The sequence below is a fragment of the Oncorhynchus mykiss genome, chromosome 19 (assembly GCF_013265735.2).
Source record: "Oncorhynchus mykiss isolate Arlee chromosome 19, USDA_OmykA_1.1, whole genome shotgun sequence".
Taxonomy (NCBI): Eukaryota; Metazoa; Chordata; class Actinopteri; order Salmoniformes; family Salmonidae; genus Oncorhynchus; species Oncorhynchus mykiss.
In genome coordinates this window covers 25,125,763-25,153,470 of record NC_048583.1, presented here as the reverse complement: position 1 = coordinate 25,153,470, position 27,708 = coordinate 25,125,763, and the positions used below count along the sequence as shown (strand labels likewise).

The 27,708-nt window shown below is 43.3% G+C and overlaps 1 protein-coding gene across 1 annotated transcript in view; it reads right to left on the bottom strand.

Annotated features, from left to right (window-relative positions):
- Positions 1 to 494: 494 nt before the first annotated feature.
- Positions 495 to 27,708, bottom strand: part of adck1 (aarF domain containing kinase 1) — a 171,861-nt gene continuing 144,647 nt past the window's right edge. Inside the window, exons 10-11 of the mRNA XM_021573702.2 lie at positions 5,974 to 6,167; positions 495 to 1,868 (exon numbers count right to left, since the gene is read on the bottom strand). Of these exons, the coding sequence (XP_021429377.2) occupies positions 1,700 to 1,868; positions 5,974 to 6,167 (363 nt within the window). The 3' untranslated portion in view covers positions 495 to 1,699. The remainder of the gene's footprint in view (positions 1,869 to 5,973; positions 6,168 to 27,708) is intronic.

The window sequence follows — 27,708 nt, the reverse complement described above, 5'->3', positions numbered from 1 at the left end:
CTTTCCAACAGATACAGAGACAAATTCACCTTTCAGCAGGAAAAGAACCTAAAACACAAGGCCAAATATACACTGGAGTTGCTTACCAAGATGACATTGAATGTTCCTGAGTTGCCTGGGTACAGTTTTGACGTAAATCGTCTTGAAAATCTATGGAGACTTGAAAATGGCTTTTTAACAATGATCAACAATCAATTTGACAGAACTTTAAGAATTGTTTCAAGATTAATGAGCAAATATTGTACAATCAGGTGTGCAAAGCTCTTAGCGACATATACAGAAAGACTCACAGCTGTATGGTGATTATAACATGTATTAACTCAGGTGCTGTACAAAATACAGATTTTGTAAATATACATAACTCTGCTCCCCCCCCCCCCCCCCACAACATTGTCCAAATTGTTTAGTTGGTGTTTTTAACGACAAGAATCCCCCCCAAAATACAATGCATTGCAGACCAGACAATGACACTAAAACAGAGAGAGAGCAGTGTGTGTGTTCAATTGGGATTATTTCCATTTATTTCCATTCCCCATGCAAACTCATTATGAGTGAACAATAACTCCTCTCTCCTCCACACCTCCAACAACAGCAATACATAGGATAAATAAAATAATTCACAGAATAATCAACAAACTAAAGCATATTCGAAGATGACAAAAAATGTAAATCCGTATAATAAAATGATAGCAATACCAATGCTAAACATACATTCTTGGAGCTGTATGTTGACAATGGTCAAGGTAAAATTCGATTACAGTAAATTAAATAATTTGCTAGAGAAACCAGTGTTTACAAAAAGCTGGACAGTAAACAGCAAAATGTTCTGAGGAGATTAGAGAGAGATAGAAGAGGGAGAGAGGGGTAGAAGAGAGAGTGAGGTGAAGAAAGAGGGAGAGTGGAATTGTTGCAGAATCAAGGGGGAAGAGGAGATAAACAGAGAAAAGCAGAGGAATGTAAATGTGGAAAACAGTCCATCCATTTCTGAACAAAAATATGACACTTCATTCTGCATCACTGCACATTTACAGTACATACAGTAGTGAGGTAACATGAATAAATACAAACTGTTGTTGCCATTTATGTACAGTGAGTGGCTTTGACCATATTTCACTGGGCACAGATGTCAGTTCAACATCAAATTTTGATCTTCAATTGATTGAGTTGTCACCTAATGTGAACTAAACGTGCCAATAATAATGCCCTTTTGTGGGGGAAAACTCATTCGGATTAGCAAGGCCTGGCTCACCCATTGCTGCGCCCCTGCCCAGTTATGTGAAATCCATAGATGAGGGTCTAATGAATTCATTTCAATTGACCGATTTCCTTATATGAACTGTAACTCAGTAAAATCTTTGAAATTGTTGCATGTTGCGTTTTATATTTTTGCGTTTTACCTCTGTCTATCCATCGATTTACACAGTGGTTAAACTGTCTCCGTGCATTTGGAGCGGATTGCCTGACTGTGCGTGTGTGTGTCAACTGTGTGTGTGTGTTTGTGTGTATGCATTTGTGTCAAGTTTTGTTGGTGTGTCTTCATGACTCTGCGTCCCAAAGGCCCTATTTGTGTACGCCGTAGTGTGATATGTGTGTACACTAAGTGTGTGTGCATGCGTACGCCCATAAGTGTGTATGTGTCTTTCTGTCTGCCTGTGTGTGTGTCTTTATGCGTGTCTGTGTCGTTGCCTCTCTTCTCTGATCAGTGTGTGTAGTGTAGACAGCTGAGCAGTGAACCGACCCAGCCTCCTAGCGTTGAGCCCTTGACCCACAGGAACAGTTCGTACAGGCTGATTTGCCAAAGGGTCAGAGACTCCGACATGGTGATCTGGAGACGCCGTGCCCTCGACTGCGCCTTGATCCGCTTGTGCCTGACAGGAAACAAGGTGTGATGTAATCTTAGGAAACAGCAAGTTATGGGGGAGATGAAGGGGGAGATGAAGAAAGGGGGAGAGAGAGAGATAGAGCGAGAGAGGGGGGGAGAGAGAGAGAGGGGTGGAGAGAGAGAGCGAGAGAGAGGGAGAGCGCGAAAGAGAGAGAATTAGAAAGAGAGAGGGAGGGATGGATGGGGACAGAAAGAAAGAGGACAAAATCCAATATGGATGGTGGTGAGATAGCTGGGAGGGGTTGAATGGAGCTGAAGGTTGGGACTACTAGCAACAAATAATAACAAGATAACTAGTGTAAAACATACTGTGTCCGTAAAAAGTATATGGGTTAAGAACATTTGTGAAAGACCACAGTTTTAAAGATATGGCAAATAGAAATCAAACTGGATGGATGGGAGAGGTTGAAGGGAGAGGAAGGACAGGAGTAAAATCAAACAAAATAGAACAATAGTAAAATAGACTTTGTCCATAAAATGAAAATAGTATGTATAAACTGGAAGTAGAGGCCTACGCGTTGTTGTTCACTACTTTATTAGGGGAGGGGTGGTAGGGTTAGAAAGTAATAAAGGAAAATATATTTTTAAAATTATATGTATATACACTATCGTTCAAAAGTTTGGGGTCACTTAGAAATGTCCTTGTTAAGAAAAGCACATTTTGTGTCCATTAAAATAACATCAAATTGATCAGAAATACAGTGTAGATATTGTTAATGTACAACGCCGTGTACTACTCCCTTCACAGAACAGCGCAAACTGTCCCTAACCAAAATTGAAGGAGTGGGAGGCCCCGGTGCACAACTGAGCAAGATGCTGGCAAAAGAACACAGACACCGGACAGAGGAACTCTGCCTAGAAGGCCAGCATCCTGGAGTCGCATCTTCACTGTTGATGTTGAGACTGGTGTTTTGTGGGTACTATTTAATGCAGCTGCCAGTCGAGAACTTGAGGCGACTGTTTCTCAAACTAGACACCAATGTACTTGTCCTCTTGCTCAGTTGTGCACCGTGGCCTCACACTCCTCTATCTATTCTGGTTCGAGCCAGTTTGCACTGTTCTGTGAAGGTAGTACACAGCGTTGTACGAGATCTTCAGTTTCTTGGCAATTTCTCGCATGGAATAGCCTTCATTTCTCAGAACAAGAATAGATTGACGAATTTCAGAAGAAAGCACTTTGTTTCTAGCCATTTTGAGCCTGTAATCATACAGTTGAAGTCTGAGGTTTACATACACTTAGGTTGGAGTCATCAAAACACGTTTTTCAACCACTCCACAAATTTCTTGTTAACAAACTATAGTTTTGGAAAGTAGGTTAGGACATCTACTTTGTGCATGACACAAGTAATTTTTCCAACAATTTTTTACAGACAGATTACTTCACTGTATCACAATTCCAGTGGGTCAGAAGTTTAAATGCACTAAGTTGACTGTGCCTTTAAACAGCTTGGAGAATTCCAGAAACTGAAAAAATGGCTTTAGAAGTTTCTGATACACTAATTGACATCATTTGAGTCAATTGGAGGTGTACCTGTGGATGTATTTCAAGGCCTACCTTCAAACTCAGTGCCTCTTTGCTTGACATGGAAAAATCAAAATAAATCAAGCCAAGACCTCCACAAGTCTGGTACATCCTGAAGGTACCACGTTCATCTGTACAAACAATAGTACGCAAGTATAAACACCATGGGAGCACGCAGCCGTCATACCGCTCAGGAAGGAGATGCGTTCTGTCCCCTAGAGATGAAAGTACTTTGGTGCGTAAAGTGCAAATCAATCCCAGAACAACAGCAAAGGACCTTGTGAAGATGCTGGAGGAAACAGGTACAAAAGTATCTATAGCCACTGTAAAATTAGTCTTATATTGACATAACCTGAAAGGAAGGAAGAAGCCACTGCTCCAAAGACTACGATTTGCAGATGGGGACAAAGGTCATACTTTTTTGGAGAAGTTTCCTCTGGTCTGATGAAACAAAAATATAACTGTTTGGCCATAATGACCATCATTATGTTTGGAGGAAAAATTGGGATGCTTGCAAGCCGAAGAACACCATCCCAACCGTGAAGCACAGGGTTGGCAGTATCATGTTGTGGGGGTGCTTTGCTGCAGGAGGGACTGGTGCACTTCACAAAATAGATCGCATCATGAGGATGGAAAATTATGTGGATATATTGAAGCAACATCTCAAGACATCAGTCAGAAAGTTAAAGCTTGGTCGCAAATGGGTCTTCCAAATGGACAATGACCCCAAGCATACTTCCAAAGTTGTGGCAAAATGACTTAAGGACAACCAAATCAAGGTATACGAGTGGCCATCACAAAGCCCTGACCTCAATCCTATAGAAAATGTGTGGGCAGAACTGAAAAAGCGTTCGTGAGCAAGGATGCCTGACTCATTTACACCAGCTCTGTCAGGAGGAATGGGCCAAAATCCCCCAAACGTATTGTGGGAAGCTTGTGGAAGGCTACCTGAAATGTTTGACCCAAGTTAAACAATTTAAAGGCAATGCTACCAAATACTAATTGAGTGTATGTAAACTTATGACCCACTGGGAATGTGATGAAAGAAATAAAAGCTGAAATAAATCTCTCTCTACTAGTATTCTGCCATTTCACATTCTTAAAATAAAGTGGTGATCCTAACTGACCTAAGACAGGGAATTTTACTAGGATTAAATGTCAGGAATTGTGAAAAACTGAGTTTAAATGTATTTGGCTGAGGTATATGTAAACTTCCGACTTCAACTGTGTATTTGAAAAATATATATATGCGGGATTGGAAGTGATGCAGACAATTACAATGATGGAATCTACAATGTATCTGCAATATTAAAGCTGATCTACCCCCTAAAAAAGAAAAGAAGAATCCCAGTGTTGCGTTAGTCACTACATAACACCATGGTGAGATTGTAACATGACTGACTACTGAATGTTTTAGAAGGATCATCCTCCACCACACTGTAGTGTTGTCACAGCACAGACTGGGGAGACATCGACTCTGCTGTACCAGACAGCTCTCTCTGGTGTGTGTGGCCTGCCCTGTGGTAGGACAATGTGTTCTCCTTGAGGAAAGAGTTGAAGGGACATCGTGTCTAAGCCATCATTCCTCCTCTCCCAACCAATTACACAGCACAGGGAAAGCCATCGCAAAGTCTCTCTCTCTCGTTATATTTGTTTTCTTTCAAATACTTTGAGCGTCCGATTGAATCTGCCTGGAGGGCCAGAGCAAATGGGCAGGGTTTGCACTTTCGCCACTATTTTTGAGCCAGGCAAGCTCAATTAAGCCCAATATTCCCCATCTAATTCCCTGTAGATCTGCATTTTGTGTTCTACCACTGCTTAGTTTTAATAGAGAGCTGCTGGAGCAAAACACTGAATTTCACATCTCACTGCCTCCCCCTCTTCTCCATTGCACCTCTCTTTTCCTCATCTATCCTCCCCTCTCTCCTCCTTTTTTCCACTCTCCTTGCTCCTCCTTTCCACCCTTCTCATACTTCATCTCCTCTCCTCCACCCCTCTCATCCTCTTTTTCCCCCCCCGGAGGCGTCCAGCACCCTCCCCTCCTCTCTGTCCTAATGATTTTTCTCAGAGACAATCATGGAGTTGTTCATTACAATGGTAAGACTGAATCAATATGGCCACTGCTGACTGCCACTGAAAGTACAATATAATCACAGCATTCAGCCAGCCAATTACACACACAGACATTCAGAGAGGAGCTGGGAGGGAGGAAGGAAGAGAGTGAGGAGAGGGAAGGACCGCAAGTAAGAAATGTTTACATTTTCCTAAAGCTTAAATAATGATTACTGAAACTGATGTGATACAAATGTGTGTGTCAAAGCATGTGTCTGTGTTGCTTGTCTAAGGGGATGCACATAGATTAGTGGTGCGTGTGGTGGACAGAGCAGCAGGACTGTCACAGAGGGACTGGAACCCTCTGGTCTGCAGGGTTAGGGCTAGGGGTTAGATTTCAGGGGTTAGAGGTCAGGGTCTCCCTGGCTACATCCCTGGTGCAGCATCGGGACATGATGAAGGAGAAGCAGGCTCTGGTCTGCAGGAATAGGGTTAGGGTTTAGAGGTCAGGGTCTACCTGGCTAGAGCCCTGGTGCAGCATCGGGACATGTTGATGAAGGAGGAGGAGGCGGCTCTGGTCTGCAGAGTGGTCTCAATGCCTCTGAGAAGATCGTTGGTCTTCAGTAGCAGCAGCATCTGACGGGGCACGCGGTTCAGCAGGTCACTGATCTGGGGGAGGTAGAGAGCTGCGTTCGACCTGATCTCCACGTCCTTAAAGACGCACACAGACATGAGAAATAACAGAAAATAAAATTAACAATACTCAAAGCACATAAATTCTTGTTTAAAACAACAGATTGATAATTTGTCAGACATTGATCAGGAGATACAAATGAAGAGGTAGAACAACCCAGACAAGAAGACCACGTTAGTGACAACTCACTTGAGTGGGTTGAGTCACTGACGTGATCTTCTTGTCTGGGTTGGCGCCCCCCCTTGGGTTGTCTCGTGACGGAGATCTTTGTGGGCTATACTCGGCCTTGTTTCAGGATGGTAAATTGGTAGTTGAAGATATTCCTCTAGTGGTGTGTTGGCTGTCCTTTGGCAAAGTGGGTGGGGTTATATCCTTCCTGTCTGGCCCTGTCCGTGTCTCCTGACCCCTCCTGTCTCAGCCTCCAGTATTTATGCTGCAGTAGTTTATGTGTCAGGGGGCTAGGGTTAGTCTGTTATATCTGGAGTATTTCTCCTGTCCTATCCGGTGTCTTGTGTGAATTTAAGTATGCCGTCTCTAATTCTCTCTCTCTCTCGGAGGACCTGAGCCCTAGGACCATGCCTCAGGACTACCTGGCATGATGACTCCTTGCTGTCCCCAGTCCACCTGGCCGTGCTGACCTTTTGCACCCTCGACAACCACTGTGATTACTATCATTTATGAAGATTTGAACATCTTGGCCATGTTCTGTTATAAGTAGTGTTGCCTAGCCACCGTGCTTCTACACCTGCATTGCTTGCTGTTTGGGGTTTTAGGCTGGGTTTCTGTACAGCACTTTGAGATATCTGCTGATGTAAGAAGGGCTATATAAATACATTTGATTTGATTTGAACAAGATGTCTCTCTCTCTAAAGTGTGAAGTCAGCTGTGATTCCTCCCTCCCTCACCCCCTTCTCTCCTTGGTCCAGCCTCTCTGTCTCTCAGAGTCAGAGTCAGTATGAGCAGTCAGTCAGTGTGCATCCCAGAGGATGTGTGTTTGTTGACAGAGCTTAGAGAGATCACAGACCGACTGGCTGGTTGGAGTCTTTCTGCTGACTCATTTAATATGCACCGTTCACACCGCTAGAAATACTATTTACTTACTTCTAGCAAACTTTGGGTAAAAAGGTTTTTAAGAGTCGGTAGCAAGCTGATTAGTTGGCTGTTAAAACCAGTAAAGGGTGCTCTGCCATTACTTTGGCTTCCCTCCAGGTCAAAGGAGAGGGATGGAGGGAGAGGGATAGTGTTAAAGGAAAGGAAGGGTAGACAGAGTGTCTGATCTGTAGACTGTTTCATTCCAGGATCAAAGCAGCCAGTCTGGTCTCTGGTCATCAGTAGTTCAGTATGCCAGACAGAAGTAGAGAACATTTAGTCTGAACCAGCTACACTTATCTCGCCTTTTAAGGGGTAAAAAAGAACTAAATATACCTGACAAAATATTTAGACTGTAGTGTTTGTGCATACAATGCAATTTCTCTGCAAACAAATTAACAGACTTTCAGAATGCTTATAGAGAGGGGCACTCAACATGTACTGCACTTACACAAAGGACTGATGATTGGTTTAAAGAAATTGAAACAAAGATGATTGTGGGAACTGTCCTGTTAGATTTCAGTGCATCCTTAGATTTTATTGATCATAATACACTTTTTTTTTTCAACAACAGGTTATGGTTTTTCAACCTCTGCCATATTGTGTACTCATAGCTATCTATCTAATATAACACAGAGGGTTTTCTTTAATGGAGGCTTCTCTAATGTCAAACATGTAAAATGTGTTGTACCGCAGGGTAGCTCTACTGGTCCTCTACTCTTTTCTGTTTTAACCAATGACCTGTCACTGGCAATCAACAAAGCATGTGTGTCTATGTATGCTGATGATTCAAGCCGATATGCATCAGCAACCACAGCTAGTGAAATAACTGCAACCCTAAACAGAGAGTTGTAGTCAGTTTTAGAATAGGTGCCTAGTAATAAACTAGTTCTGAACATCTCCAAAACTAAGAGCATTGTATTTGGTACAAGTTGTAGACCTCAGCTAAATTTGATAATGTATAATGTGGCTGTTGAGCAAGTTGAGGGCACTAAATTACTTGGTGTTACCTTGGATTGAAAACTGTCATAGTTAAAACATATTGGTTGTGAAGAGTATCTGTAAAAAAAGAGATGCTCTGCTTTTTTGACACAACACTCAACAAAGTCCTGCAGGTTCTAGTTTTATATTATCTTAATTATTGCCCAGTCATATGGGCAGGTGCTGCAAATATGGACCTAGAAAAACTATAGCTGGCCCAGAACAGAGGCAGGTCTCGTTCTTCACTGTAATCGGAGGGCTAATATTCAGTCTCTGGACAATAAAGTAGACAAGCTCAGGGCGAGGATCTCCTTCAAGAAAGACATCAGGGACTGTAACATACTCTCTTTCATGGAATCATGGCTCTCTCGGGATATACCGTCCCGTCCATCCAATAGATCCACAGACTATGAAATCGGCATCGCACTGCACACTACCCTATCCCATCTGGACAAGAGGGTGCCTTCGGAAAGTATTCAAACCCCTTTTCCCACATTTAGTTAAATTACAGCCTTATTCTAAAATGGATTTAAATGTTTTTCCCCCTCATTAATCTACACACAATACCCCATGACAAAGCAAAAACAGGTTTATAGATTTTTTTTATACATTTGCAAAGATTAACAAATTAAATAGCACATTTACATAAGTATTCAGACACTTTACTCAGTACTTTGATGAAGTACCTTTGGCAGCGATTACAGCCTCGAGTCTTCTTGGGTATGACGCTACAAGCTTGGCACATCTGTATTTGGGGAGTTTATCCCATTCTTCTCCGCAGATCTGGCCATCTAGGCTTATCGCCTAAAACACTCAAACTTTTACAGATGCACAATCGAGAGCAACCTGTCGGGCTGTATCACCGCCTGGTATGGCAACTGCTCCACCCACAACCGCAAGGCTCTCCAGAGGTTGGTGAGGTCTGCACAACACATCACTGGGGGCAAACTACCTGCCTTCCAGGACACCTACAGCACCCGATATCACAGGAAGGCCAAAAAGATCATCAAGGACAACAACCATCCGAGCCACTGCCTGTTCACTCCACTCTCATCCAGAAGGCGAGGTCAGTACAGGTGCATCAAAGCTGGGACCGAGAGGTTGAAAAACAGCTTCTACCGCAAGGCCATCAGACTGTTAAACAGCCATCACTAACAGAGTGGTTGCGTTAACATACTGACTCAACTCTCTGGCCACTAATACATTTAATAAATGCATCACTCGTCACTTTAAATAAACAGCACTTTAATAATCATATCCTACATTACTCATCGCATATGTATTTACTGTTTTCTATACCTTCTACTGCATCTTGCCTATGCCACACGGCCATCGCTCATCCATATATTTATATGTACACATTCTTATTCATCCCTTTACATTTGTGTGTATAAGGTAGTTGTTGTGAATTTGTTGGATTACTTTTGAGATATTACTGCACGGTCGGACCTAGAAGCAAAAGCATTTTGCTACACTCGCATTAACATCTGCTAACCATGCGTATGTGACCAATACCATTTGATTTGAGATCTTCTCAAGCTCTGTCAGGTTGGATGGGGTGCGAGGCTGCACAGCTATTTGCAGGTCTCTCCAGAGATGTTCGATTGTGTTCAAGTCCGGGCTTTGGCTGGACCATTTAAAGACATTCAGAGACTTGTTCCGAAGCCACTCCAGCGTCGTCTTGGCTGTGTGTTTAGGGTTGTTATCCTGTTGGAAGGTGAATCTTCAACCCCAGTCTCTGGAGCAGGATTTCATCAAATATCTCTGTACTTTGCTCTGTTCATCTTTCCCTCCAGACATGACTCTTGGCATTCAGGCCAAAGAGTTTAATCTTGGTTTCATCAGAACAGAGAATCTTGTTTCTCATGATCTGAGAGTCCTTTAGGTGCCTTTTGGCAAACTCCAAGCAGGCTGTCGTGTGTCTTTTACAGAGGAGTGGCTTCCGTCTGGCCACTCTGCCATAAAGGCCTAGTTGGTGGAGTGCTGCATAGATGGTGGTCCTTCTGGAAGGTTCTCCCATCTTCACAGAGGAATTCTGGAGCTCTGTCAGTAACCATTGGGTTCTCGGTCACCTCCCTGACCAAGGCCCTTCTCCCCCCGATTACTCAGTTTGGCCAGGTGGCCAGCTCTAGGAAGAGTCTTGGTGGTTCAAAACGTCTTCCATTTAAGAATGATGACCACAGTGTACTTGGGGACCTTCAATGCTGCAGAAGGTTTTTGGTCCCTTTCTCAGAGCTGTGCCTTGACACAATCCTTTCTCGGAGCTCTGCAGACAATTCCTTTGACCTCATGGCTAGGTTTTGAGTGTATGTACTGACATGTAGGCCAAGTGACATTTTAAATTGATGTAGTTCTGTCCTTGAGCTGTTGTTGTTTATTGATGTTCAGAATTATATAATGGTTCATGTTTTGTGTGGACCCCAGGAAAAGTATCTGCTTCTATTACAACAGCTATTAGCGATGCTAATAAAATACCAAATACCTCTACCCTTTCATCCTTTTCCCTATGCCTATCCCTTCATCCTTTCCCCATCCCTTCATCCTTTTCCCCATCCCTTCATCCTTTTCCCCATCCCTTCATCCTTTTCCCTATCCCTTCATCCGTATCCCTATCCCTTCATCCTTATCCCTATCCCTTCATCCTTATCCCTACATCCTTCATCCTTATCCCTACATCATTCTACCTATGCCTATCCTTTCATCCTTTTCCCCATCCCTTCCTCCTTATCCCTACATCCTTTTCCCTATGCCCATCCCTTCATCCTTTTCCCTATGCCCATCCCTTCATCCTTTTCCCTATGCCCATCCCTTCATCCTTTTCCCTATGCCCATCCCTTCATCCTTTTCCCTATGCCCATCCCTTTATCCTTTTCCCTATCCCTTTATCCTTTTCCCTATCCCTTTATCCTTTTCCCTATCCCTTTATCCTTTTCCCTTTATCCTTTTCCCTATCCCTTTATCCTTTTCCCTATCCCTTTATCCTTTTCCCTATCCCTTTATCCTTTTCCCTATCCCTTTATCCTTTTCCCTATCCCTTTATCCTTTTCCCTATCCCTTTATCCTTTTCCCTATCCCTTTATCCTTTTCCCTATCCCTTTATCCTTTTCCCTATCCCTTTATCCTTTTCCCTATCCCTTTATCCTTTTCCCTATCCCTTTATCCTTTTCCCTATCCCTTTATCCTTTTCCCTATCCCTTTATCCTTTTCCCTATCCCTTCATCCTTTTCCCTATCCCTTTATCCTTTTCCCTGTCCCTTTATCCTTTTCCCTGTCCCTTATCCCTTTATCCTTTTCCCTATCCCTTTATCCTTTTCCCTATCCCTTTATCCTTTTCCCTATCCCTTTATCCTTTTCCCTGTCCCTTTATCCTTTTCCCTGTCCCTTTATCCTTTTCCCTGTCCCTTTATCCTTTTCCCTGTCCCTTTATCCTTTTCCCTGTCCCTTTATCCTTTTCCCTGTCCCTTTATCCTTTTCCCTAACCCTACATCCTTTTCCCTATCCCTTCATCCTTTTCCCTATCCCTTCATCATTTTCCCTATCCCTTCATCCTTATCCTTCTCCCTACACCCTTCTCCCTATGCCTATCCCCCCTATGCCTATCCCCCCTGTTAGAAGAGCAACTCTGATCCTGCTACTGTAAGACATACCTGCTACAGTAAATCAGTCATCTTTAAGTGATACAGTATTATGATATTTCAAAAAAGAGAAACAAAGAGGAAGATATGGGGAGAGAGAGCTGAGACAGAGAGAGTATACTGTTCCTACAAACCAAACAAACCACTGTTTTCCTCCGCAACATGGGCTACACACATAAGACATACAGTGAGAATTCAAAACATGAAGAACACCTTCTCTTTCCATGACAAACACTGACCAGGTGGATCCAGGTGAAAGCTATGATCCCTTATTGATGTCACTTGTTAAATCCACTTCAAATCAGTGTGAATGAAGGCGAGGAGACAGGTTTAAGAAGGATTTTTAAGCCTTGAGACAATTGTGTATGTGTGCCATTCAGCAGGTGAATAGGCAAGCCCAAAAATGTAAGTGCCTTTGAATGGGGTCTGGCCAGGCGCACCAGTTTGTGTGAAGAACTGCAACGCTGCTGGGTTTTTCACGCTCAATAGTACCCGTGTGTATCTTTTCACTCTGTCATTTAGGTTAGTATTGTGGAGTAACTACAATGTTGATCCTTCCTCAGTTCTCCTATCACAGCCATTAAACGATGTAACTGTTTTAAAGTCACCATTGGCCTCAAGGTGAAATCCCTGGGCGGTTTCCTTCCTCTCCGGCAACTGAGTTAGGAAGGACGCCTGTATCTTTGTAGTGACTGGTTGTATTGATACACCATCCATAACATGTAATTAATAACTTCAATAACAAAGGGGTTGAATACTTAGTTATTTCAGCTTACATTTTTTTTAATCAATTTGTAAAAATATCTAAAAACCTAATTCCACTATGAAATGGGGTATTGTGTGCAGGACAGTGCAGGACAGTTACAAAAAAATCTAAATTTAATCAATTTTAAATTTAGCCTGTAACAAATAAATGTGGAAACATTCATGGGGTGTGAATACTTTCTGAAGGCACTGTAAATGACATGTTACAGTCACCAGACACTTTTTTTGCAATTTCACTTGGTCTTGAGAATCTTACCCCACCAGCAAGACTTCCTCTTGCTCTTTCTGAAGTTGCAGGGGCAAGGGAAAAAACCTGAACAATAGTTCCAAGAACACCCAAATACATCATTTTTAGAGATGTGACAAGAGTCCATGCAACGTATGTGTCCATGCAACGTATTGTTAAGCAAATAAAATGATTTAGCTGTGCCATAACAAAGGGGTTGAATACTTATTGACTGAAGACATTTCAGATTTTCATATATATATATTTTTTACAGAATTAATTTGAATAATAATAAAATAAAAAACAATTGAAAACATAATTCCACTTTGACATTTTGTGTAGGAGGGACAAAATCTCAAAGAAAATGTGGGCTGTAACAACAAAATGCAGAAAAAGTCGAGGGGTGCGAATACTTCCTGAAGGCACTGTGCATTTGTCAGGAAATTGCAGAACTGTGAAACAAGTATTTATTGTTTTCCTTTCAGAGACTCTACCATCCTCCTTTTTCATCTTTCATTCCCCCACTTAGGGTTCTGGTCAAAAGTGTACTATGAGGGAATATATAGGGTGGCATTGAGGCTATTTTCCCTCCTCTTCAACAATCTGCCATGCTAATAGTCGTCCTTCAACTATATAACTGAGAGAGGGAGAGCCTGGGAAACATGTCAAACCGGCGTTTATTTGACTTTGTTTATCCCCATAAGCCCCTTAAAAGGAGGAGGAAAGGAGGAGGGGTGGAAGGCTTAGGGCCTAAATTAAGTGGCTTCAATTCCGACTGCTACTGTGCTGGTGTGTGCGGGACTCACATAGGTTCCAGAAACAACGGCAGAATAGTCCAGATTATATAAATGGAAGGAAAGTTGGCAATCAGAAATGAAAGACTGAACCCCATCACCCCCTCATCCTTCTTCTACCCCCGAGCTAACCCACAACCTTCATGCCTGACACTAAACTGCTTTGATCCTGGCGAGAGTCGTGTCAACAACAAAGAGAGCCAAGTGATGGAAGATGCTTAAGTAGACTAAACGAGAACTTACTGGGATCCAAATAAACAGATCCATCAACCCCTGCCCATGTGCCCCTTGGCCTAGAGTTCATCCAGTGTGTGGTTGTGTGTGTGTGTATGCATATACGTAACATAATCCTGTCAAGCGGAATCACGTAACAGCCTTGTAACAGTTAACGGAAATCAAAATAAACAACATTTGGTGCCATCAATAGTCTGGGCCGATGTCTTATCTGTCCTGGATGCGTAGTTTGGTGTTACTCCCCATCCCTCAAACCTGAGATACGAGTCTGGCCCGACACACTAAACCACGCTCGGACTAAACACTTACTGACTCACGCATACCAACTACGCATTGGTAGATTTATATGCACACAGTCTCCTTACTGGACGATTTATATGCACGCCATCTACTTATTGGTAGATTTACAACCTGCATTACAACCTCAGTCACACAAATACAGAGTGCCTTGTGTGTGTGTGTGTGGGCATAGATCTGTTTGGTAGGGTGAAATACTGCCTGCACCTAGCCCATTACTCCTCCAGTGTGTGTGTGTGTTTATGAGCGAGAGCGCCGTTCAGTCAGTCCCTCAGATTTATTCTTCTGTATTCCCCATTACTATTGTTGTGTTAGTGAGTGAGTATGCAGTGTATGTGTGTGCTCTGTGTGTGTGTGTGTGTGTGTGTGTGTGTGTGTGTGTGTGTGTGTGTGTGTGTGTGTGTGTGTGTGTGTGTGTAGGAGTAATAGCTATAGGATGATTCTCAATTCTTCCCCCGATTCCTTGTGTTCTCTGTCCTCAAAACATCAGAGGGAAATGAAAAGAGCATTTACGGGGACGATCTAACGTGTGTATTCTGTGTGCACGTGTGTGTGTAGCATTTTGGAATTCAGTACATGGATTAAAGCTGCAGGGTCTGGTCTTTCACTTAGCGCTGTCTGGTCTAGGAGTCACAGCTACTTTCCTATTTCACAATAAACTCAATTTCAGATAACAGACGCTGGGCAAACACCTACTGCTGATGCCACTGTGTGTGTGTGAGAGAGTTAGGCATTGGGAGGATGAGGTGTGTTTCCTCGGCTAAGCACACTCGCGCATCCCCCTCAGAAGTCAAGAGAGTGTGTCTGTGTGTGTCTGCCTGTGTGTGTCTGTCTGTCTGTCTGTCTGTCTGTCTGTCTGTCTGTCTGTCTGTCTGTCTGTCTGTCTGTCTGCCTGTGTGTGTGTCTGTGTGTGTGTGTCTGCCTGTGTGTGTGTGTGTGTCTGCCTGTGTGTGTGTGTGTGTGTGTCTGCCTGTGTGTGTGTGTGTGTCTGCCTGTGTGTGTGTCTGCCTGTGTGTGTGTCTGTGTGTGTGTGTCTGCCTGTGTGTGTGTGTGTGTGTCTGCCTGTGTGTGTGTGTGTGTGTGTCTGCCTGTGTGTGTGTGTGCCTGTGTGTGTGTGTGTGTGTGTGTGTGTGTGTGCCTGACTGTGTGTCTGCCTTCCTGTCTGCATGTCTACCTGTCTGTCTGCGTGTCTGCCTGCCTGTGTGTGTCTGCATGCCTGCCTGTCTGTGTCTGCCTGCCTGCCTGTCTGTGTCTGCCTGCCTGCCTGCCTGTCCCTCTCTCTCTCGTCCGTCCCCCTCTCTCGTCCGTCTCTCGTCCGTCCGTCCGTCTCTCGTCCGTCCGTCTCTCGTCCGTCCGTCTCTCGTCCGTCCGTCCGTCCGTCCGTCTCTCGTCCGTCCGTCTCTCGTCCGTCCGTCTCTCGTCCGTCCGTCCGTCTCTCGTCCGTCCGTCCGTCTCTCGTCCGTCCGTCCGTCTCTCGTCCGTCCGTCCGTCTCTCGTCCGTCCGTCCGTCTCTCGTCCGTCCGTCCGTCTCTCGTCCGTCCGTCCGTCTCTCGTCCGTCCGTCTCTCGTCCGTCCTTCCCTCGTCCTTCCGTCTCTCTCGTCCGTCCGTCTCTCTCTCTCTCGTCCGTCCGTCTCTCTCTCTCTCGTCCGTCCGTCTCTCGTCCGTCCGTCTCTCTCTCGTCCGTCCGTCCGTCTCTCTCTCGTCCGTACGTCCGTCTCTCTCTCGTCCGTCCGTCCGTCCCTCTCTCCCGTCCGTCCGTCCCTCTCTCCCGTCCGTCCGTCTCTCGTCCGTCCGTCCGTCCGTCTCTCTCTCCCGTCCGGCCGTCTCTCGTCCGTCCGTCCGTCTCTCTCTCTCTCTCCCGTCCGTCCGTCCGTCCCCCTCTCTCTCTCTCGTCTGTCCGTCCGTCTGTCTCTCTCGTCTGTCTGTCCGTCTCTCTCTCTCTCTCTCGTCTGTCCGTCCGTCTCTCTCTCTCGTCTGTCCGTCCGTCTCTCTCTCTCGTCTGTCCGTCCGTCTCTCTCTCTCTCTCTCTGCGTCTGTCTCTCTGCGTCTGCCTGCCTGCGTCTGCCTGCCTGCGTCTGCCTGAGGCAGTGGAACAGACAGGTACGGGAGGGTTACACACAAAGAACAGAACATTATAAACACAGGATGACTTCGAAATGTAATCAAGTCAAGCAAGGTCTATATAATTATGGGATATTCCAAATCAAAATGCTATTGTCATGGTAACCTAAGTGGCACTCAGTAGAAACGCAATCATCTCAGAACTTTTGGTGGCAACATGGATGATAATTATTATAACGCTGTATACATCTCTGGCTTTGGAACGAACGAGCACACACACACACACGTTCCATGGTAAGCCCGGTAGAAGATAGAAGGGACATGCTTTGTGGACTAGACAAGCAACACAGTGACATTTGAAAGGATTTGACTGACAGACCGATTTCATGTGTTCCCAACAATTACCTAACAGAATGGACGTGCTTTTCTCTTTCTTCAATCTCTGTCTGTTCTCCCTTCATCTCTCCTTTATCTCTCTTTTACTCTCTTTGTATTGCTGCTGTCGCTTTCTTTCGCTTCTCTCCATTCTCTCCCTTTCATTGCTTTACTCTTACACCCCCTAGTCTTTCTCTTAGTCTCTCCCTTCTGTCAGTCTCCCCCCATCTTACCCCCCCCCCCCCCCTTCTCTCTCTCTCTCCCCTCCCTCTCCGCTGGCAGCGGTGATTGCTGCTTCCTATTCAGACTCAAAGCTAGCATTTTTTCATGCCACAATAAATGTAAATTGCGTTCATTCCAATTCCCTGCTAATGTTCCCACTTTTGTTCTGTTTGGGAGCCTAACAAACCAACTGGAAGGAGCACTACATTGCCTCAGAGACGTGTGTGTGTGTGTGTGTGTGTGTGTGTGTGTGTCATCAGCTTTCACAAGTATTTCTGTCACTTTACACAAGGATTTCTATAGAGTTCTTAGTGATTGGAAAAGAACAAGTCATACAAGGAATGATAAGGAAACGTGTAACTTTAGGAATTGCATAATGATCTTAACCAGGAGGGGATTGAATGTCTCTCGTCTAGGCACCAGTCTTTCTAGCTAACACTCCATGTCATTGCCAAAGAGAGTGGCCTTTCGGGAATCGCAACGTTCAATATGCAGCTAGATTTACAGCGCAGTTGCTCATTGGTTGTTGGAAAAAACACAAATATTTTCCATGTGGCGCCTCTAAAATAGAATTAGAATTACAACAAAGTCAAAAAATTATGTTTAGCTGTTAGCTAGGCAAGTTATTGCATTTTGAGGCTTAAGATCAAAGCAGAGAGGTTTTGTGGTTGGAATTGCAGTATGCACTTAGTTTGAGAATTTAGACATGAGCAAGAAACTTTTGACAGACTGGCTTTGTCAGGACAAACAAGGATACCAATGTGTTCTGTGACTGATTTTTTGGGGGGGATAATTGTGATTGGAGGATAGCTGTGAGGGTTATCAAATCAGGATCAACTCCTCTGTTCTCCATGAGGTCATTAATAATTGAATGTTCATATTTGAAGGTGGCAGAAAGGCCAGTCACTATTGCAATGACAAGGAGTGGCAAGAAGTAGAATGTTAGCTAAAGAGACTGGCACACAGGCTAGAATGTCTCTGCTGTCACCAAGAAGCTTGATCTTGACATCTAACCTCTTGGCCCGCAAGTTTGCAAACGAGATGCAAAGCTGGAGCCCTGCGCTGGATATCATTTATTTGACACATCTTACATTTCTTATAATTAGCACACACCCCCAACCAGAAAAAAGTATAATATAGAATATATATATATATATATATATATATATATATACACACAAACATATACAGTTGAAGTCGGAAGTTTACATACACTTAAGTGTGAGTCATTAAAACTCGTTTTTCAACCACTCCACAAATTTCTTGTTAACAAACTATAGTTTTGGCATAGTTTCTCCAGAAACACGAGGTCTAGCATTGTCTTGCATAAGGAGGAACCCAGGGCCAACCGCACCAGCATATGGTCTCACAAGGGGTCTGAGGATCTCATCTCGGTACCTAATGGCAGTCAGGCTACCTCTGGCGAGCACATGGAGGGCTGTGCGGCCCCCCAAAGAAATGCCACCCCACACCATGACTGACCCACCGCCAAACCGGTCATGTTGGAGGATGTTGCAGGCAGCAGAACGTTCTCCACGGCGTCTCGAGACTCTGTCCCGTCTGTCACATGTGCTCAGTGTGAACCTGCTTTCATCTGTGAAGAGCACAGGGCGCCAGTGGCGAATTTGCCAATCTTGGTGTTCTCTGGCAAATGCCAAACGTCCTGCACGGTGTTGGGCTGTAAGCACAACCCCCACCTGTGGACGTCGGGCCCTCATACCACCCTCATGGAGTCTGTTTCTGACCGTTTGAGCAGACACATGCACATTTGTGGCCTGCTGGAGGTAATTTTGCAGGGCTCTGGCAGTGCTCCTGCTGCTGGGTTGTTGCCCTCCTCCACGTCTCCTGATGTACTGGCCTGTCTCCTGGTAGCGCCTCCATGCGCTGGACACTACGCTGACAGACACAGCAAACCTTCTTGCCACAGCTCGCATTGATGTGCCATCCTGGATGAGCTGCACTACCTGAGTAACTTGTGTGGGTTGTAGACTCCGTCTCATGCTACCACTAGAGTGAAAGCACCGCCAGCATTCAAAAGTGACCAAAACATCAGCCAGGAAGCATAGGAACTGAAAAGTGGTCTGTGGTCACCATCTGCAGAACCACTCCTTTATTAGGGGTGTCTTGCTAATTGCCTATAATTTCCACCTGTTGTCTATTCCATTTGCACAACAGCATGTGAAATTTATTGTCAATCAGTGATGCTTCCTAAGTGGACAGTTTGATTTCACTGAAGTGTGATTGACTTGGAGTTACATTGTGTTGTTTAAGTGTTCCCTTAATTTTTTTGAGCAGTGTATATATATTCACACACACACACACACACACACACACACACACACACACACACACACACACACACACACACACACACACACACACACACACACACACACACACACTAAATAAAGAAGGCCAGATGTATTGCTTCTTTAATCAGTACAACAGCCGTGCTAACATAATTGCAAAAGCATTTTCTAATGATCAATTAGCCTTTTAAAATTATAAACTTGGAATAGCTAACACAGCGTGCCATTGGAACACAGGAGTGATGGTTGCTGATAATGGGCCCCTGTACGGCTATGTAGATATTCCATTAAAAATCAGCCGTTTCCAGCTACAATGGTCATTTACAACATTAACAATTTCTACACTGTATTTCTGATCAATTTGATGTTATTGGGGTGGGGGGCGCTAGAGAGCGTGCTTTGCTTGAGCTCCACTCAACAAATTCATATTTATCTTAACATCTCACAACCTATAACTTCAAATGTTGTCTGGCAATATGACAAATGTAAAAGGCACCAAAAAAAGGGGGGGGCTAAACAAGATCATTTGAACATGGCCGGCCCATGAGGAGTTAGCTGAAGATGCTAACGTTAGCTCCCAAGAGTTCCCCACCGAACCTACTCAGTGACCTACTGGTTGCTATCAACTCACTAAGCAAGAAGGTGGACACAAGGTTGGCTGATATCTCAAAGAGTATTGGGACTTTGACTGAAACTGTGAAGGCAGCTAAGGGCAGGGTGCATGAGGTTGAGCAGACGAGTCGATCACGTGGCCAGGCTACAGGACAAAGAGAAAGTGCACAACATTCAAAAATGACAACAAAACCCTGAAAGCCCATTGGCTTAACCTGCTCGAGTTGCATTCAAGACGCCAGAACATACGAATATGTGGGATCCAGGAGGACACTGAGAAAGGGAAACCCACTGAATTCGTCTCGGAGCTGATACGGGCATTGCTGGGGAGTGAACACTTCAAAACGGCCATCCTGATCGACTGCACACACAGATCAGGCAACGAAGCCGGCCAAGGTCGCGCAACCAAGACCATTTATCGCACGGCTGCACTATCCCCAGACCAGGGATCTCATCCTCAAGCTGGCTAGTCATAAGTTCCTATTTAACTACAACAGAGCCAGGGTGACTTTCCAATTGAGCTTTAAGCACCAGCTGTCAGAGCAGCTCAAAGATCACTGCATCTGTATATAGCTCATCTGTAAATAGCCCATCCAATCTACCTCATCCCCATTCTGTATTTATTTATTTATCTTGCTCCTTTGCACCCCATTATCTCTACTTGTACATTCATCTTCTGCACATCTATCACTCCAGTGTTTAATTGCTATATTGTAATTACTCCGCCACCATGGCCTATTTATTGCCTTACCTCTCTTATCCTCTTATGGATCCCTTCACGCGCCAATCCCTTTAGCGGGATTGATTTGACAACATCCAGTGAAATGGCAGCGCGCCAAATTCAAACTACAGGAATATCAATATTCAACATTCACAAAAATATATGTGTAATACATCAAAATAAAGCTTCACTTCTTGTTAATCCAGCCGCAGTGTCAGATTTCAAAAAGGGCAAAAAGACAGCGCCCCGCATACAAACACATAATTGTTCAACCAGGCAGGTGCGACACAAAAGTCAGAAATAGCCATATAATAAATGCCTTACCTCATCTTCTTTTTGCAATCTCAAATGTCTCATTGACACAATGAATGGTTGTTTTGTTCGATAAATTCCTTCTTAATATCCCCAAAAGTTATTTGGCGCGTTTGATTCAGAAATACACCGGTTCCAACTCGCCCAACATGACTACAAAGTATCTAATAAGTTACCTGTAAACTTGGTCCAAACATTTCAAACAACGTTCCTAATCCAACCTCAGGTATCCTAAAATGTAAATAATCAAATTTAAGACGGAATAAACCGTTCCCAATACCAGATAAAAACAACTTCAATCGCGTTCCAGTTCACACGCACTAAAACAGTAGAGCCCACCTGGAGTGACACTTACAAAGAACAGCCCTACTTCTTAATTTCTCAAAAGAAAAATGAACAATCTCTAAAGACTGTTGACATCTAGTGGAAGCCATAGAAACTGCAACCAGGTTCCTCATAAATAGGGCTTCCCATAGAAACCATTGGAAAACACAATGACCTCAAAAATGTTTTTCCCTGGATGGATTGTGCTCGGGGTTTCGCCTGCCAAATCAGTTCTGTTATAATCACATACATTATTCTAACGGCTTTAGAAACTTCAGAGTGTTTCTATCCAAATCTACTAATTATATGCATATCCTAGCTTCTGGGCCTGAGTAGCAGGCAGTTTACTTTGGGCAGGCTTTTCATCCGGACGTGAAAATATTGCCCCCTATCCCATAGAGGTTATCCTACCTCATTTGCACATGCTGTATATAGATTTTTCGACTGTATTATTGATTGTATGATTGTTTATTCCATGTGTAACTCTGTGTTGTATGTGTCGAACTACTTTGCTTCATCTTCGCCAGATCGCAGTTGCAAATGAGAACTTGTTCTCAACTAGTCTACCTGGTTAAATACAGGTGAAATAAATAAATACAAATTCTAGCCAGATCTTACTTTGGAGGTGAGGAACCAACGGAAAGAGTATGATGAGTTACGCAAGAAACACTGCCAACATCCGATTTGGATTCCTCTTCCCAGCCCGGTTTAGGGTGACAGTCGAGGGATCAACACGTATGCTTGACAACCCAAAAGAGGCCAATCTGTTCTTGTCAAGCAAGCTCCCTGGCTGAGGATAAATACAGGCCAGGAATGTGTTGGAATTTCCTGCCTATGTCTTTTCGATTAGAAGATCAGACATGGGGACTTATATGGATGGGTGAGATGTTATGGCATAGATTGCATTGTTTAACCTATCATGTTTTAGCGCCATTCCCCCCCTAACATGAGAGTTAAGTGTTATTTAACATTTGTTTATATGCGGAGCATCTATAGATGAGTTAGGGTGTCTAGACATACAGCTTCAACTAAGGCTTCGTTTGGGGAGGTCAACGAGTGCTTCGTTTGGGTAAGTCACTCAGTAATGGGACGGGAGGGGGGATGGGTTCTGTGTTTTATGTTTAATACAGGTGGCATGACAAGCTCCTGCATGGCGGGATGTTTTTCTTTTGGGTTTTGTATGCCAGCAACAACTTGCTCTTAAGTAAGAAAAGCCACATAGTGACCGAGCACAGAGTAGACCTGGTGGAATAAAGATAGTCAGCTGGAACTGTAATGGCTTAGGGCATGTGGTGAAGCGAGCTAAGGTTTTTTCTCATCTAAATCACTGGGCGCTGACATAGTGCTTCTTCAAGAAACTCATATTAAACGCTTGGCTCAGGCCAAGCTACGAGTCAACTGGATCGGTCAGATATACCAGTCTAATTTTGATGCAAATGCGAGAGGGGTTGCAATCCTGATAAGGAAAACCATTCCTTTTGTTTACTCATCCTTGATTTCAGATCCTAGTGGTCGGTATATTATTGTGGTCAATTTATATGGACCCAACTTCGATGATCCATTATTCTTTCAAAGGGTATTTAAGGCAATACCAAATATCTCGGATACAAGTGTTATTGTTGGACGTGATTTTAACTGTACGTTAGATCCTCTTTTAGATAAACAGCGATCAAGGTCACTTCAACAATCAAATGCCAGCGTCTGTCTAAATAAATTTATGACAAACCTTAACATTGTTGATATTTGGAGACAGACGCACCCAACAGATAGGGATTATTCTTTATTTTCGTCAGTTCATAAATCATATTCCAGAATTGACTATTTTTTGTTGGACTCCAAACTAATTTCAGCAACTGCATCAGTTACCCATCACCCTATTCTAATTAAGGACCACTCTCCTCTGTCCATTGTGTTTAAACTCGACAATAAGTCTACAGGTCGGCGACCGTGGCGCTTAGACGCATGCTTGTTGAAAGATGAGACTTTTTGTCAGTATTTGAAGGAGCAGATTGCCTTTTTCCTCTGCGCTAACGACACGGCGGATGTTGACGACTCCACCCTTTGGGAATCTCTAAAGGCTGTGATTAGAGTTTACATTATTTATTATACATCAGAGAGGATGAAACGCGCCAATACAAGGCTGAGAGAAATTGAAAGAGAGTTAGGGGAACAGGAGAACGCTTTTAGGATGAATTCCTCGATTGCAGTCCTTGAGAAGATCACCAAGTTGAAATATGAATACAATACCATCCTTTCGAAACGGATGGGCTCTTTAAGTTATTTTGAACTGGGTGACAAACCACAAATTATTAGCAAGACAGCTAAGGCATGTACAGGCATCTAGAGCTATTCACAAAATAAAAGACAAGGGTAAAATAGTAACAGATCCGCAGGAAATTAATAAATGCTTTGCGTGGTTTTACTCAGAGCTATACCAATCAAAATGCGATGCTACTAATCCACAAACTATGGAATGCTTTCTCGCTGAATGTGAACTTCCTAAACTAGACAGGGGGGGCAGCTGCTGCACTCGATGCAGGGATAACTTTGGAGGAAATTAACACAGCGACGGCACAATTTCCAAACAGCAAGGCCCCTGGGCCCAATGGATAGGTAATAGAACTCTATAAGAAGTACTGAATGTTTAAACATTCCAAAGAAAATGCCAAACTCCAGCTAACACTGTATGAGGCTACAATAGCACTGACCTTGAAAAGAGATAGAGGTTCCATGGAGATGTCGTCTTAATCGCCCAGTGTCATTACTTCCCATAGAAAATAAGGTGTTGACAAAGATATTGGCAAACCGATTGAAAAAATATATTTCCGACATCATACACCTGACCAGACAGGTTTTTTATCCCGGGCCGACATGTATACTACAATTTGAGACGGCTTTTCAACGTAATGTATCATGATCATAAAGTTGAGGCAGTGGTAATAGCTCTTGACGCAGAGAAGGCATTTGATGAGATTGAGTGGAAGTTTTTGATATCTGTTCTGGATCATTTCAGATTTGGAAAGCCTGTTCAAGGGCTGCCGACAGGGGTGTCCTATTTCGCCTGTTCAAGGGCTGCCGACAGGGGTGCCCTATTTCGCCTGCTCTCTTCGCTATACCCATGGAACCCCTTGCTACTCTCATTCGTGCCAATATAGCTCCGGTTAAAATAAAAGACACGCAGCACAAAATGTCCCTATATGCAGACGGTGTTCTTTTGTTTTTATCCAAGCTTAAAACTTCTATTCCCCCTTTACTTAACTTGAAAAATATATTCGGCTCCTGCTCTGGCTACAAGATGAACTGGCAGCAAAGCAAATTGATGCCAATATCACGGCCTGTGGATATGCAATTTCTGCAATCTACCCCATTTAGAACAGTGATGGACAAGTTCACAAGCCTTGGAATTGTTGTGACAAGAGAACTTGATAGGCTATTGAAAGCGAATAGGAAGATGAACATTTATCAGCTTAAACAAAATATAGATTTTTGGAAAACTCTGCCTCTCCTTGGTTGGTCGTATAAACGCTATTAAAATGGTTGTCCTACCCAGGTTTCTTTACCTCTTCCAATGTCTACCCAATTTCATACCACAAAGCTATTTTAAGAAACTGGATTCAATAGTAATTACATTTTTATGGGATAACAAGGCAGCCAGAATTTCAAATAAGCATTTGTGCAAGTACAAGATAGAGGGGGGCTTTGGCCTTCCTCACTATAAACTCTATTATTGGGCTGCTAATCTGAACAGTGTGTCTTTCTGGAGTGAAAGTTTACCTGGGATGCGACAGAATGATATGCCTTCATGGCTTTTGATTGAGCAGGCCTCCTGTCAATGTTCCTCACTCCCTGCACTTGTTAATAGCCCATCATATGTGAAAAAGCCACTTATGACTCTAATCCAGTAATTTGTCATACGCTTAGGATCTGGAAACAGATTAGGTATTTTCTTAACATACCCACTGTTTACATAGAGAGACCAATTTGCCTGAATCAAGCTTTCCACCCTGCATTGGATGATATGGTGTTTTCACAGTGGAGGGAGAAGGGGCTCACAACAATTGGTAACTTATACATTGATGGTCAGTTAGCTTCATTTAAAATATTACAGGGTAAGTTTAACATGCCAACAACACATTTTTTCAGATACCTCCAAATCAGAAATTTCTTAAGGACACATTTCCCACAGTATGGCATTAAGCCAAATAATCCTACGTAATTAGATAGCCTGATCCTTGTCAAACCCCATTCAAAAGGGTCGGTCTCTAGACTGTATGATGTGCTACAGGCCCATATAGAGGTATCCACAGACACTAAAAGGGCTTGGGAACAAGAACTTGGTTCAGAAAGCTCAGAGGAGGACTGGGTAGAGGCTTTCAGGAATATAAACCACAGTTCAGGGAATGCCAGACACAACCTTGTACAGTTTAAGGTGATATACAGGTTACATTACTCAAAAGTGAAACTGCATAAAATATTTCCGGACACCACTGTGTGAGAGGTGCAATCAGGATGAGGGGACATTGACCCACTTATTCTGGACATGTCCTAAGTTACATGCTTACTGGGCTCTCATTTTTTCTATTACTTATCTAAAGCCTTCAATAGTTATAGCCCCAGACCCATTGGTCGCTCTGTTTGGTACAGTTGATGGGAATAACCAGGAAGGGAAGGCTGTCTCTCTTTGTACTCTATTAGCGAAAAGGCTCATATTGCAATTTTGGAAATTGGAGACTGTACCTACCTTTGAAATGTGTTTACGGGATTTAGGGAATGTAATACATATGGAAAAGATTCGATACAATACCTCCAATAGAAGTCCAGTGTTCTACAAAATATGTCAGCCGATACTGGATAAATGGTCGAGTCCCGCTTCATAACTGGGTTGACGATATGCTGCTACTCTGTGCTGTACTCCACTCAATATTTATTTTTGACTTAACAACACTGCTTTTAATGGCTATATGCTGTCTGTCTTCCTATACATGTACCACCTAATAGGATTTAGTTTTATTTTGTGTATGGGTGAGTTAAGTTTTGTTTTGTCCTCTAAATTGGCCATCCCATTCAACAGTACAATGAATGTCAATGTTGCTGTCTTTTTTTATTTAAAAAAAAAAATAATAAACATATAATAAAAAAGAAATGTTGATGTTATTTTAAAAATGGACAAAAATTGCTTTTCTTTCAAAAACAAGGACATTTCTAAATGACCCCAAACTTTTGAACGGTCGTGTGTGTGTGTGTATGCATATATATATATTAACGAAACATATATCACCCAAGCCTAAATGCATTGCATTGGAACTCACTTTTACAGATGAGGAAAGACAGCCAATCAGACAGAGTTGGATACATAGAGCCAGGGCCATAGGGAGAGATCAAATCGAGAGAGTCTGTCCTTATGACTGCTGGGCCTGTCCAGTCTCACGATCTCGTCACCCTGCTCTTGCCCATTTCTCCCTCTCTTTTTTCCCTCCCTCTTTCATTTATCCACCCTCAATCTCCACTTCTCTCCTACCTCTCCTATTATCGATCCTCCCTTTCTCTCTGCCCCTTTCTCTCTCTCCCTCCCTTCGTCTGATGAAAGCTCTCTCTACATCAGTTTTTCCCTGCCTCTGTTATTATGCGCCCCCCTCAGCCCTGGTAGAAAAGCCACAGCACTGAACCCAGGCTTATTACTGAGACACACACACACATTTAGTGGCTATAACAGAGCTCTTATCTATTCTCTCTCCGATAGGAAGGCTCAATTGAAGTAGTGAATAACTACTATGTCCTAACGTTCAACATGTTGCGCTTTCAGATGGGATCTGACGTTAAATGCACAACTATACACTCCAGCTAGGTATGCTGACCTCTCTTCCCTTCCCCTCCTCTTCTTCTCTCCTCATCATTACTCTTCTCTCCCCAAATTCTCTATTCTTACCTCCTCTCCCCTTCCATTTCCATCCCTTCCCATCTCTCTCCTCCCTTGGGGCGGCAGGTAGCCTAGTGGTTAGAGCGTTGGGCCAGTGACTGAAAGGTTGCGAGAACGAATCCCTGCGCTGGCAAGGTAAAAATCTGTCATTCTGCCCCTGAACAAGGCAGTTAACCCACTGTTCCTAGGCTGTCATTGTCATTAAATCAGAAGTTGTTCTTAACTGACTTGCCTAGCTAAATAAAGGTGAAATATATATATTTTTTATTCTCTCCTCTCTCCAGAGTGTACAGTGCGCTACACCAGGGGTTCTCAAAGTAGGTCAAAGGAAGGTACTGCCAGATCAAAATATTATATATATGCAAAGCTGTCGTCAAGGCCAAGGCTAAATATATTTTGATTTGTTTAACACTTTTTTGGTTACTACATGATTCCATATGTGTTATTGCATAGTTTTGATGTCTACACTGTTATTCTACAATGTAGAAAATAGTAAAAAATAAAAAATAAAAAAACTTGAATGAGTAGGTGTGTCAAATTTTGATTGGTACTGTAATATTTCATATGTTTATGAGTATTACTAACATATTAAGCACATGTTGGCCAAGGTATCTGTGGAATAAGTTTAGAGGGTGTAATTTAATACAATGTGATATTATTAATCTAGAATGTATGTTCTTAAA